The sequence below is a fragment of the Semicossyphus pulcher genome, unplaced genomic scaffold (genome assembly GCF_022749685.1).
Source record: "Semicossyphus pulcher isolate SPU_LCO1_2020_fin unplaced genomic scaffold, fSemPul1.0.p SCAF_12, whole genome shotgun sequence".
NCBI lineage: Eukaryota > Metazoa > Chordata > Actinopteri > Labriformes > Labridae > Semicossyphus > Semicossyphus pulcher.
The window spans coordinates 4,725,830-4,738,922 of NW_027211626.1; the positions used below are offsets into that span (position 1 = coordinate 4,725,830).

The 13,093-nt window shown below is 43.2% G+C and overlaps 1 protein-coding gene across 6 annotated transcripts in view; it reads right to left on the reverse strand.

The window, feature by feature from the left end:
- adgrb3 (adhesion G protein-coupled receptor B3) overlaps window positions 1-13,093 on the reverse strand; it is a 130,359-nt gene that overhangs the window by 3,299 nt on the left and 113,967 nt on the right. For 4 of the 6 annotated variants that reach the window (XM_069658179.1, XM_069658180.1, XM_069658181.1 and 1 more), the window contains 9 exons: window positions 9,417-9,567; window positions 7,567-7,636; window positions 7,120-7,186; window positions 5,241-5,344; window positions 4,787-4,885; window positions 4,277-4,448; window positions 3,916-4,011; window positions 2,292-2,331; window positions 108-787 (listed from right to left, as the gene is read on the reverse strand). In XM_069658179.1, the coding sequence (XP_069514280.1) occupies window positions 108-787; window positions 2,292-2,331; window positions 3,916-4,011; window positions 4,277-4,448; window positions 4,787-4,885; window positions 5,241-5,344; window positions 7,120-7,186; window positions 7,567-7,636; window positions 9,417-9,567 (1,479 nt within the window). The remainder of the gene's footprint in view (window positions 1-107; window positions 788-2,291; window positions 2,332-3,915; window positions 4,012-4,276; window positions 4,449-4,786; window positions 4,886-5,240; window positions 5,345-7,119; window positions 7,187-7,566; window positions 7,637-9,416; window positions 9,568-13,093) is intronic. The other 2 variants (XM_069658183.1, XM_069658182.1) reach the window with 1 other exon arrangement.

Below are 13,093 nucleotides of genomic sequence, written 5' to 3' on the forward strand. Positions count from 1 at the left end.
ATTAAGTCATTAGTTTGAGGGATGTACATACATGAATGTGTGTGGTATATTTGAAGGTGTCTATTGCAGCTCTGTATCCTGCACTGTATCCACATGAGCATATGTACCTCTAAGGAGCTCATCGATATTGTAGACCCTGTTTCGCTCCGAGAAAGCCCTGCACTTTCCTCCATCTCAGCGAGGAAGTTCTTAACAGCCGTGCGCGGTTCAAAGGGCAGGTTTTGCATCTGCTCTGGAGCGCTAGGATACTGCTGCTCCAGGTTCACATTCATGTGGTCCAAGCCCGACGGGCTGATATTGAAGTCAGGACTCATCTTGTAATGCATCAGCCTCTCGTGCGGCAGTGTATCCATAGTGATGTTCATCTTGGTGTCCTCTTTCAGCAGGGTTGGCACGTTACACGGCCCTGACACTGATGCTGCAGAGGCACGAGGCATCACTATGTAGTCTGTCTCCATCATCTGGCTCTGTACTGGGTGGCCCTCCATGTCATGGACGCCCATGTCATGGTCGCTCTGGCGCATGGCGTCATCGGTGCACAGGTAAACGGTGCGGCGCAATTCGGCGTTGCTGTCAGCCATGCACTGCTCCTTCAGATCACCCACTCCCATCGACATGTGCAGAGCTGACGGCTGCTGGATAATCACTTTGGAGATGATGTTTCCAGGCAACGTGGAGTAGTTGAGGCCCTCAGGGGCCTTCTCATCTTCCTCATCATTGAGAGAGATGCGGGAGAGGGTGCCTGTGATGGTGGCGGCGCGACAAGAGCCCATGTCTTTGTGGAGAGCTGCGGGCAGATTGATACAGGGATTAGTTGGTATTTCTCACTAATGAAAGAAGTGTCACAGATTATAAAGCATACGACCAGAGAAGAAGGAATTCAAATCAATAAGAACCAATTCTCAGAGGATTTTCAGAGAAATCCGTAATGACAGGAGCTGTGATCAGTATTGAGTGCGATACTGCAAAGAGAAAAGGCAGCAGAAACACGGATCTCTGGAGGATATCTGTAAATAAGGTTTCACTCTCTCCTCTCTCCGTTCTCCCTGACATACAGCATGCAGCATCCTAATCCTGATTCAGTGATTGGTGACGACCTTGCGATGCACCAAATGTTCTAAGAAGCAGCAGCTATCTATTTAAAAACACCTTCTGGTTATAAGAACACACGGTCCACCCCGCTGAGCATTTCAATCTTTCCCTCACGAATCAGGAGGTATTACATTGTCTGCTCACAAACGGCCTGCAGGGAGATTACAACAAGCACAGCAACTAAGACATAATACTCTGCTTTTTGTTTGAGCCTCATTTAGAGCTCAGCGTGGACATACAGAAGAAGTCCTTTTTCTGGAATAATTCCTCAAAGTTTCCACTCACAGCCTGTCGAGTGACACTGCAGAATATTTCTTCTGCAGCTGACTGTAATCCCCATTTGTAAACAACCAATTTAAAGTCTGTGAGCTCGGAGAATAATCTATATAGTGCATTTCTCTCTCACAGCAGCTCTACTTCCAGCTGAACCTGGTCATGATTTATAAATGGCACCTGTCTGCTCTACCTCTTTGTTTCGGGGTATGTCCACTTTAGCTTTACACGACTGCACAGCGTGGAGCAACGCGGGTCAGGAGGGCCCATTTCGTCTCTTAACAAGCTGTGTTTCTCAGAGCTGTGAATAATGGTCAGCTTAGTTATTCCCTGCAGATCCATTTAGGATGTGTTCGTCGTTGGTTTGGAAGGAATTGAAAAGAGACAAGGCTTTGGCTTCATGCTAGATACACACAGGATCAATCTCACCATCTCATAGGGGCATTTATTCAGAACAGTTTTATTAAATCTTGCTCTGATCTACCAACAATTACTGAGGCTCAAATGCAGAGAAGAAGTAGATGCAGGGATCAGAAAGTAATATTTCATTCCCACACGCACAAGCCGAGGAAGAAAATCCTCCCAAAATGAGACACAAAGCACCTACGCACCTTTTCTTTGACAGCAACATGTTAATGAAAAACACAATTATACAATGCGGCAGACAGAAGACGGGAAAGCTTCTCTTATTCACATTTATTGACGTAAAACTGAACAATAAAAGCGAATATCCAGCAGCTCTCTTTCTACAGTTTTGTCCTCAGATAAAAGTCAGTGTTTTGGTAACTGTGAAAAAGCTCCTGTGGGGATTGTTGGTTGTTATGTAACCTCAGCTTTTTTTTTTTTTTACTGTCTAACCTCTTTTGGGGTTTTTGTATGGAAGGCAAGGAGAAGCTTGTTAATAAGAGACCATCTGTTCTTTTTACCTGATCGGCAGGCGATGTCCACGTCTTTCTCAAAGTCCGTCTGTAGGAAGAAGACAAACATTTAAAACTGAGCTTTTTATACTGAAACTGTCTGACTGTACTTATAAAGCGCTTTGTCACATGTCACATTCACCCATTCACACTTCTTCACATACTGATGTGAAGAACAAAGGCCTACCAGGCTAGAAACGTTTTGTTCTAAGAATGTTCTGAGAATGTTACGTGCGATGTTCTGGTGATGTTTTGAGTGGGAAGTTTTTATTTGGTTCCCAGAATGGTTCTTTTATTAGCAGGAGAACGTTCTCTGAAAACATTTTTGCAGTGAGATAAATCACGTTCTGATAGTTCAGGCCGTACTAACATCCTGAAAAGATCCTCAGAGTGTTGCAGTGAGCATGTTCTACCTTTGTTTTTATGTAACATAGAGCAAATGTTTTATAAAAGGCATTCTGACGTCCCAGGCCTCAATAACGTCCTGAAGATATCTTCAGAATGTTGACGTTAAAACGTTTTCTCTTAGTTTTACCTTTACAAGAACTTTATTTGAATTGATAAACAACCTTAAAACGTTCTTTGACGTTTTCTTTCAAACCTAATTAGAACTTGTCGGTAATGTTAGACAATGTTATGGGAACGTTCCCTGCTTGCAGCCAATCTCCAATCAGGATTTATGCAGTCATACCCGATGGCTATGCCGCCGGGAGCAATTCGGGGTTCAGCGTCTTGCCCAAGAACACTTCGACATGTGACTGTAGCAGTCAGGGTTCGAACCCCTAACCTTCTGAGTAAGAGACCACCGACTCTACGGCGGAGCCACAGCCGGCCCAAACACATTCCTATAATAAAAACAATGTAAAACCCAGAGGCAAGTTCTTCTGTGAAAGCCAGATTCAGGATCAGAATGAATAATGTATTCTTTAATTTCTAATGAAATGCAAAGCAGTCATTTTATCCTCTGCTTTATCCTAACAATATATCAATAAAACATCCATGGAAGAAAAATGCAACTGCAGCAGCTTGGAAGTATTTTGTGCGTGCTGCTAATGCTTGTATTGAACCAGGGGGCCCTGACACCATTCTGCTATCGTGAAAACTCTCCCACTCTGAGGGGCATTAGAATACTAATGGCAGATCATTGCTATGATGTGCCAGTGGCGGGGTCGTGCTAGATGAAGAGACTGGTGTCCCATTTCAAAGGTCAGACAGCGAACAGTCCTCTATTACCCCGTGAGAGGAAATGAGAGGGATGCATGGCAAACATGGACAGCAAGTTCAATCAAACAGAAATAAAGGATTGGGCTCGGGGCCTAAGAAAACCAAAGGGAACCGATGCCATTTATCAGAGGGCCAAGTGTCCTCCCAGCATGTAATTGCTGCTTTCCAAAAGCGTTGTGTGGAAAATTATGAACCTATGGGAAACAATGCCGCACGTTTTAGAGGCCGTATTAAACGGAATAATAAATTATGGATGGGAAAACCGTCACGAAGAGCACAAGTTAAATGCAGGTCAATAGAGAAAAAGGGGGCTGTGCATGTGTATTATAAATAACCAGGGAACATTGGGCTCTGCTTAAATTACACAGGATCTAATGGTAACAGATAACAGGGGGGAAACTGGGCCTACCATTATCTGAGCATGCCCATTAGGGAAGGTTCCTGTCGCATCACCGCTGATGGGGTCCTGGCAGTTTCTGAGGCGACATCTGAAAGCATCTTGGACCTGGAGACGAGGGGTAATCAGTCTGTCATCATCTATTTTAAAATATACAACAAACTAATGCATGAAGTACATTATTTATAAGCAAAGACGATGATAAAAACAGGATTAAGGCTTATTTGTCCAGTGAATGCACGTCTTCCTGCAGCACGCTGCTAATTCATTGTTTGACCAAGACTCCCTTGGTAAACAGGAACACAGCCCTGGTCAAATACATGTATAAAAATGAGTAATGTGCGAAGATAGCCAAGCTGAGATCATCCCCTACCTCTCTCCTTAGGACACAGTGCACCATCACAATGACAAAACCCTGCAGAGAGTCAAAGACAGCGAAGAGGATCTGAAAGAGGATGGAGCGCTTGTCTGTCATGGCGAGCACTGCAGACATCCAGGTCAAAGCCAGCAGAGGTAGGACGACACAGGAGCTCCACAGGGACGCCCTGAGTGAAGACGGGAACAGTTATGAGGAGGAAGTTAAAGCCAGCACGTCGGTGTAGATAACACGATAAGGTCTGGAGAGGAAAGTTACATCTCCACCAGGGCCTTTAAACTCCATAGTAAAAGCAGGGCTGTTATGTGCATGCTAGTATTGATTGCATGTATACAGTAAAAAGATATTCCTATGCTGTAGACATAATGTACTGTGGGTGCAACACAAACATGACTTTACATTGCACTGGACTGAAACATGGTATATATGGTGGAGGTGGACACACTGTACATACAGAGATCCCTGTAGCATGGTTTTATTGCTTCACAGACACTGACAGGCACTTACATTGCATTGCTTGCTGTAGTTGCTGATAAAGCAGTTGTTGATACAACACCACATTTGGCACACTTGAGAGTTAATCCTGTATGCGGCTCACTCATCTGTCTGTGGGACATCGAGACAACAACATGACAAACAACGCTAACAGCCACTTCCCCGACTTTCAAACCCCCCCCCCCCCCCCCCCCTCCCACCCTCCCGGTATATTAGCAACAGCAGAAGCAGCCAATGTGTGGGCGTTTTAATGATTTTCATCTTGGACTGATTCTGCCAAAGAAATAGGAAGCCATGTCGCTCCCGAGAGAGATCTGACCTCTTTATGTTTATGCCTCTAATTTTCTTTTCAACAGGGAGAAAAGAAGGTCTGAAATCTCCATATGCACAAGAAAATCCAAGCACATTTATATCATTGCATAAAGTAAAGAATAAAAATGTTGAGAAGAAAAATGAAGGTACTAACAAGGACGTGCTGTCATACCCTGCACGATGCTTCAGCTTCTTGTCCAGTATACCATCTCTGGACACTAGCTTATTAAACACCAAGATACCGATCACCATGTTGACCTGTGTGACAAGGAGACAAGAATATTAGTGTTTATGCAGCAGGATTATTTCAATCGCTTGCATGACATTCTACAGCACAAAATGTAGGTAGCCGATGATTTAATGTCATTATCCCGCAGGCTGTACTTCCTGATTCTGCGTCCGCACTGAGCTTTGACCTCTAGCTTCTATTGTTTGCTCATCTCAGTGACATTTCAGCCAATGCATGAGGCATGCTCTGGATACGCAGCCCAGCACAACAGCCTTAAGAAAAGATCTGCTTGACAAGAAACACTTGTCTTCTCAAAGGCACCTTCTCCTATTATTAGCAGCGCCTACACTAACAGAAACAGTGAGGGAGACGTACAGAAGCAGGGTAGAAAAAGTCTTTAAAAGATTTGTCGACGATCCATTTCAAATCCCTGCAGCTGAGATAAAGAGCTCATTAAGTATTCATACGAATGCATTTGGGGAAGTTTTTGTCCAACAAGCTTTGTTAATGGGAGACGTTTAAATGTGATGTTACAGTATCAATACAGTGGTAGCAGCAGTGTGGGGTTCATTCTGACAGCAGAGAGCAAATGAGACCCACAGCAAGACTTCAAGTCAGACTGAGGAAAAACAAAATCCTATATCATTTTATTTTAAATCCCACAACAGAACAGACTTTTAAAAAAACAGTCCTAAGTGTAATCCGCTGTCCTCTGTCCCTTTGACACAGACTTAGTGATTTGCATAATCACACTCTGTGTAATTTTCTCTGTACAAGGATGTAAATACAAGACGATTAAAAATACCCCGCTATATTAGATTTTCAACAAATCTAATGCATGAATACTTTATAACCTCAGAGCTACATGGAGCACCATTATGGTAAATGAAAGGGAATTACTCGAGCACATTGCCTGATGGGATGCTCATTACTTTGACTTTGAGAGCAGAGTGCGTTCCTCCTGTTAGGCGCTTTCAAAGCGACGTTTTGTCGACTTTTAACACAGTGCAGTTGTACCACATTGATACATTAGCATTAATGAAACAACACCATGGTTTGAGTGCATCTTGTGAAAACAAGCTGCAGAATGTTTTATTAAAGTGATCATCTCGAAGATTCTCATTCAAATAAATGTCTGTTAAGTCTATCGCTGAATGAGGTAGCACAATGGTGATTGAGCCTAAGGCCCACTGATGAAAGCCTTTGTATTTGCAGTATTACAGACTGGGTGTCTGTGGAGGAAAAAATCAAAGCGTTGCCCAGTTAGTGACGCGTTTTCCATCAGCCAACAGTGGTTGGTCTGCCAGAGAGGGTAGGCGGAGCTAAGCGGCTGCTTTTCCGCTCTCTGCAAGTGTTGCGAGTAAACAGTAATCTACTATGGCTGAACAAACAAAGAAAAGATGGATGATTACAGATACAACTTCAACAATAAGTGAAAATCCAAAGAAAAAGAAACAAATTGGACGCTCAGATGAAGGCAAACAGTCTAAAAAGGAAAGCGACCGACAGTGAGGAAAATCAAGAGTTACAACCGGAGCCAAACAGTGTTTGGATATCTGGGAAGTGTGCACCCGCAATTACTGTTTATCACCACAGGTGCCGCCAAAGAGAACTGCGATCTTCGAGATCACAACTTTAATATAATAACTGTTTATAAGTATGCAAAGTTTTGTTCATTGAGATTTGATATTGCTCGAGCAGGAACATCAACACTTGAATGAACACATTTATCTGACGCTTCGATTCTGCTCTTTATTCTCAGGATATTAAAGATAAAACTGGACGTCTGACGCCTGAAACATACCAGAACAACAGCAGCTGCAGGTCCAACGAAGGCGTACAGGAGCCCTCCCTCCAAAGACAGCCAACAGCTGCAGGGAAAGCAAGAAAAACAGTTAACTCCCACCAAGGCATTAACATCCAAGTTAATGGCGCACACCAGCACACAATTGTATTTCCCTCAATCGTCAGGGGAGAAGTGCCATATGCTGTAACTCTGCTTCCAAAGTTTCACAGGATAATAAAATGCTAAAGAGATTTTAAGCAGTGTTTATGCGCTCAGTATCCAGCAGGGATACAACTCACATCAAATTGGGGTCTTGCTGTGCTATTTTGAAATCTGATTGGGTTCAGGGGACTTTGTTTATGGCCCTGTTTGGGATAAGTAAGCCACTGCAGACGCTCTTAATCATTACGGTTAAGTGTTACCATGAACCTACAGTGTGCGTATGGATAAAAAAGTGAAACTTACTATAAGGGTGTCCCGTAGCCTTTTGTTTTGGTGAATCCCATTGAAACAGCAACCACTAAAGCTGGTAATCCTAAAAGAGAGAGAACAATCGATAGTTATTTGGGCTGTTCGGGCTGCTTGTCAGAACTGAAAGTGGAAGCCTGCTTTAGTGCAGGAAAAGTCAGCCTCTGTGCCTTTGAGTCATTTAACAAAGTGCTGCTAGATTCACTCCATTACAGGCTGCAGTGAGACTATACAATCATCTGAGAGTATATGATCAACTGTATGCATTTCAATAATATCAACACGCTGCACAGTATTCCATTAAGCGGCGAGGGAGAACAGACTGTACTCTGCTTTGACAAAATGGCAGCACTGCTCCGAGCACAGAGTGAAATTTCATCACAGTACTGTAAGAAGTAAGAAATCCCCCCACCCTCAACACCTTTTCTATAAAGGGATTTTTGCTGTATGGCTCCTCATTATAGATTGCTGTAATGGATTCGGCTCCTTACTACTGTGTGCTCAGAATATTAACGCTTTTCCTCTCGGAGCAGCGCAGGCAGGTGCTATTGATGTAATCAGTTTCCTGGAGGCACGAGGCGAAGACCCTGTGGCCATCCAGTGGCTCTCTGCAGCGCTGAGGAGGTAAAGAGTGCAGAGTGTACGCAAGCATGTCATGAATCACCGCGCAGGCAACAGCCGGCTGGAGACGCCGCGCTTCGAACAGGCTGCATCGAGAGACAACAGGTAGCGAGAGCTGCACGACGCTGTGGAAACGTGTTTGAACACAGGTGGTGATCTGCAGAGGATTAAAGTCATTTCATTTGCTAGTCATCATGTGTAAAGAAAGAAATTACGTAATATTATGTAATGCATTTTGATTGTCATACAAGACGCTGACGTTCTGATTCAAACTGCCTGTTCTAGCATTTGTCAGAAATCTATGTGATTGTGGAACAGCCTTTGTCCATTCCTTTTTTTGCAGCAGCAGCAGCAGTAGCAAGCGGTGGCACTGCAATGACTAAGAGAGCCTTGTTTGTTGCTAGGTAACAAGAAGAATGAGTGTGGGCTCTTTCATAATCAAATTGATTTTTTTAAAGGAGAGATTTCTAGTAGTCTGTAAGGAAGAACGCCGAGGACGACGATGAGGATTGACATTTATCAAATGGAGAATAATCTAAATCGTTCACATTTCTGATACAGATATTTCGACGGCCTGCCTTCATCGACAGATTCTGTATAATTGTCATTCTTTTATTTTATTCTGTGAGCTGATAATCAAGTGGAGGGCGCACAGCGTGGGAGGCAGGAGGAACCTAATTATCTGCAACCCAGACTAATGGATAATAAATACATTTGCCTGTATTGGGATGCATTTGTATGTTGCAAGTGATTGCAGAGGAATGCAGCTCATACTGAAACCATCTCCAGTGTTAAATTCAACATTTTACCTCTGCAAACATTTCACTCTCCTGAACTCTCTCTCTCTCTCTCTGAGGGTCTTTAGATAAAATGTATTCTGCTGCAGTGTAAATGCTCGTCTCCCATCCTCCTTATCAGACATAAGGTCATTGCAGCCTGCTATGGGAGAGCCGCACCAGTCTGTCTCCCCCCCCTCTGCTCAAGGCCAGTCCATTTACCCAGCCTTCGGAGAGCTTGACTGGAGCACAAAAGCATCACAACAAAGAGCCTGATAGGATGAAGATTTGGCTGCCCCACAGAGGGGAAGAGGACAGGGGAGGAGAAAAAAAAAAAGATGTAAAGTTACTTGGAAAGACACCTTGACCAGAGACCTTGAGAGAAAATGGTAGCCGCGAGGCATGATGGGAGATAATGAAGAGGTTTAGGGAAACATGCTGCTTACTCACCCCAGCCCAGACAGAGAAAACGCTTGCGGATGAGTCTAGTCCGAACCTTTCCCGTCACTGCCATGTAGGACTGCCAGGCCTCTGTGAGGACCCAGCAGAACGATGCCAAGAAGAAGAAGTGCAGGAAGGCGGTCGTCATGATGCAGACACCCTGTCGATACAAGAAAATAGGGTCAGAAAGAGATACATTCAATGACTGCTGGCTCAAACAGTGCTTTGCATTGACAAGATATGTCCCTTAGCATACAGCTAAAAGGGGCGCATGTACTCTCTCTTGCTGTCTTATTATAATTACACAACATGTACCTGATGATAGTTTATGTTTCAGTGGGAGGAGGACCACCAAACTCAGACAGAAGTTTTGAAGCTCCTTAACTTCTTCTTCTGTGGTACTTTCTATGACTTCCTATTGCCCCCTCCCCTCCACTGTTTCTTTTCAAGTCCCCCAGTAGGAGAGGTTTTTTATTATTCTTATCCATCTTAGCCATCCATTTATTAATCATATTATTCTGTTAATTTCTTTATTTCATTGAACTTGCAAAGACATTTTTTTTAAAAGTAATAATCTCGAAGATTTGCATTTAAATAAATGTCTGTTAAGTCACTCTCTGTCGCTGAATGAGGTAACACATTGGTGATTGAGCCTATGGCCCACTGATGAAAGCCTTTGCATGTGCAGTATTACAGATTGGGTGTCTGTGGCGACTTTCGTGGAAGAAATCACAAGCGGCGCCCAGTTAGTGACGCTCAGCAGTGGTTGGTCTGCCAGAGAGGGTAGGCGGAGCTAAGCGGCTGCTTTTCCGGTCTCTGCAAGTGTTGCGAGTAAACAGTAATCTACTATGGCTGAACAAACAAAGAAAAGATGGATGACTACAGATACAACTTCAACAATAAGTGAAAATCCAAAGAAAAAGAAACAAACTCGACGCTCAGATGAAGCAAACAGTCTGAAAAGGAAAGCGACCGTCAGCCAGGAAAATCAAGAGTTACAACCGGAGCCAACCGTGGACGTCCCACATGCAACAATGTCTGGATATCTGGAGGTGTGCTCCCGCAATTACCGTTTATAGGTGCGGCCAAAGAGAACGAAACTGAAATCACTTTAAGAGTGATTGTTGCCATCTTAAAGTTACAGCAAACTCAGCTAACTTACTTGTGAAAAAACAACAACAAAGAAAAAGGCTCTTAGATGGAGCAGGCTCCCTTTGTTCACTTGATAGCTCCTAGCTCTTAGACCTGACATGTTTGGGACCAACACATCACTACCAGTAAAACTTTGAAAAAAATGGAGGTGCAGGATGAAACACAATAGCACTGAGTCAAAAACAAAAGCAGACTCATCAGATTCCTGGAAAGCACGAGGCTCCCTGCAGATCCACATGGATTATATTGACATTTCTTTATTTCCTTGAACTTTTTAAAGCACCAGCAGCACCATTTTCCTGTCTAGACCGTCGTCTGAAGTACAAGCATGTGCAGTAAATGAAACAAAGTCTCCGTCTAAACTGCAGCAACAGAGGTGGCAATTGTAGTAAAGATCAGAGCCAGGCTAGCTGACACAGAAAAAGCATGGCGTAGCAATCCTCCGCACTAACCCTCATTAGTATGCTGGGGATCCCACCTGGAGGCATGTGAGCCAAGGTCAACTGTTTTACACAGACAGGAGGGGAACACAACACAACACTGCTTAAATGATACACAAAAGCAGGCGTCTGAGGCAGCAGATCGCATTCAGGCCCGACAATGTGGCAGCCCTTTTCAGCTTCATTAGCTCGTCCATCTTTGTTCCACGGAAAGGCATCTCCAAATGGGATTGTTTAGAAGAGGATTAGAAATAAAGCAGTATCCTTAGGAATCTTGTCATTGCACTGACATTTGCAAGTGAGAAGAGATTAAGCTTCTGTTTTTTTTCACTTCAGATTGTTTGCAGTGTGAAGCTGGGGTAATCTGAGCGATGCTGCACAAAGAGGGAAAGATTGAAGTGTATCATCTCGTCCCAGGGCGTCCACTCCTCACTGTGAGATCTCCCAAACACTTAGCATTCCTCACAGAGAGCGGCACACTAAATCCATCCATCGCCTGCAGTGTTCATGGGGTTCATACGAGACAATAATCCTGCTTTACCTCATGCATGCATGAGAAGAGGCAAATAATGTTTACCTACACCCACAAGGGATATTCATTACATAACTGTGAATTCAGGTAGAAAATATGAGAATTCATGTAGGATGCATTCAGAGGCAGTGTGATATAATGCAATATTTATGTTGACTTATTGTTATTGGCAGGTTTGTGGCTGTTAAATAACATCAGAGAAAAATGAATATCTAATGACCTGGAATCAACCAGCTTATAATCATCAGAGTCATTTAATATATATATACTGTCAGATTTATGGACTTTCTAAAGATTTCTACTCTTCTACACTTTCCAAAACACTGACCAAACCATGGGAGAGAAAAGATGAGAGGCTGTGAGATAATTTAAGGATGAGACTTATGTTGTTATTATGTTCGTTTTTGGTGATTTGAATTGCTTTAACATTTACAAGATAAGGTGCATGCCGTCGTAGTGCTTAAAGAGGTAATCTCGAAGATCTCAGTTTTGTTCTCTTTGGCGGCACCTATGGCAATAAACGGTAATTGCGGGAGCACACTTCCAGACAGTGTCGCATGTGTGACGTCCACGGTTGGCTCCGGTTGTGACTCTTGATTTTCCTCACTGACGGCCGCTTTTCTTTTCAGACTGTTTGCTTCATCTGAGCGTCGAATTTGTTTCATATTCTTTGGAGTTTCACTTAATTTTGAAGTTGTATCTGTAGTCATCCATCTTTTCTTTGTTTGTTCAGCCATAGTAGATTACTGTTTACTCGCAACAGAGAGCGGAAAAGCGGCCGCTTAGCTCCGCCTACCCTCTCTGGCAGACCAACCACTGCTGACTGATGGAAAACGCGTCACTAACTGGGCGCCGCTTGTGATTTTTCTGTGAATGTCACCACAGACACCCAGTCTGTAATACTGCAAATGCAAAGGCTTTCATCAGAGGGTTCAATCACCATTGTGTTGGCTCATTCAGTGATAGATAGAGACTTAACAGACATTTATTTAAATGAAAATCTTCGAGGTCATTACTTTAAACGCTAAAAATCTCAGCATCTTTAAAGGTACCTGCATCTGCTGAAATCCTGATGGAATGTCAGCCATGACATTTTAAATTGTATCAGTTGTAAGAAAAGTCAATATATAAACATTATTTTTAGAGGGAATGCACAAAAATCCCCCCATTAACAGTGTTTACTGTTTAAATACTACAAATGTCCCATAAGAAACCAAGAAAACAATCCTGCTTTGGTGAAAGAGTTCCTTTAAGTTAAGACACTGTAGAGCTGCCGATGTTGCAGAGATGAGAGTATCAAAGCAACACGTCAAATCAAAGCAGAGGAAGCTCTTATGACTCACCGCCACCTGCATGTGTGATAATGACAGGTACGTACAGCTGCTTTTATAGATCTTCGCATATCACTGTTCTGTGTGGGTATTTTACTGTATAAGAATGACAAATCAATAAGGATATATTATAGAAACAGTAAGACAGGAGACAGTTTGTGAGGAGAACATTGGCACATGCGTTAACAATACTGCCTTTACACGTAAACCTAGTTCTTGTGTTACTGCATG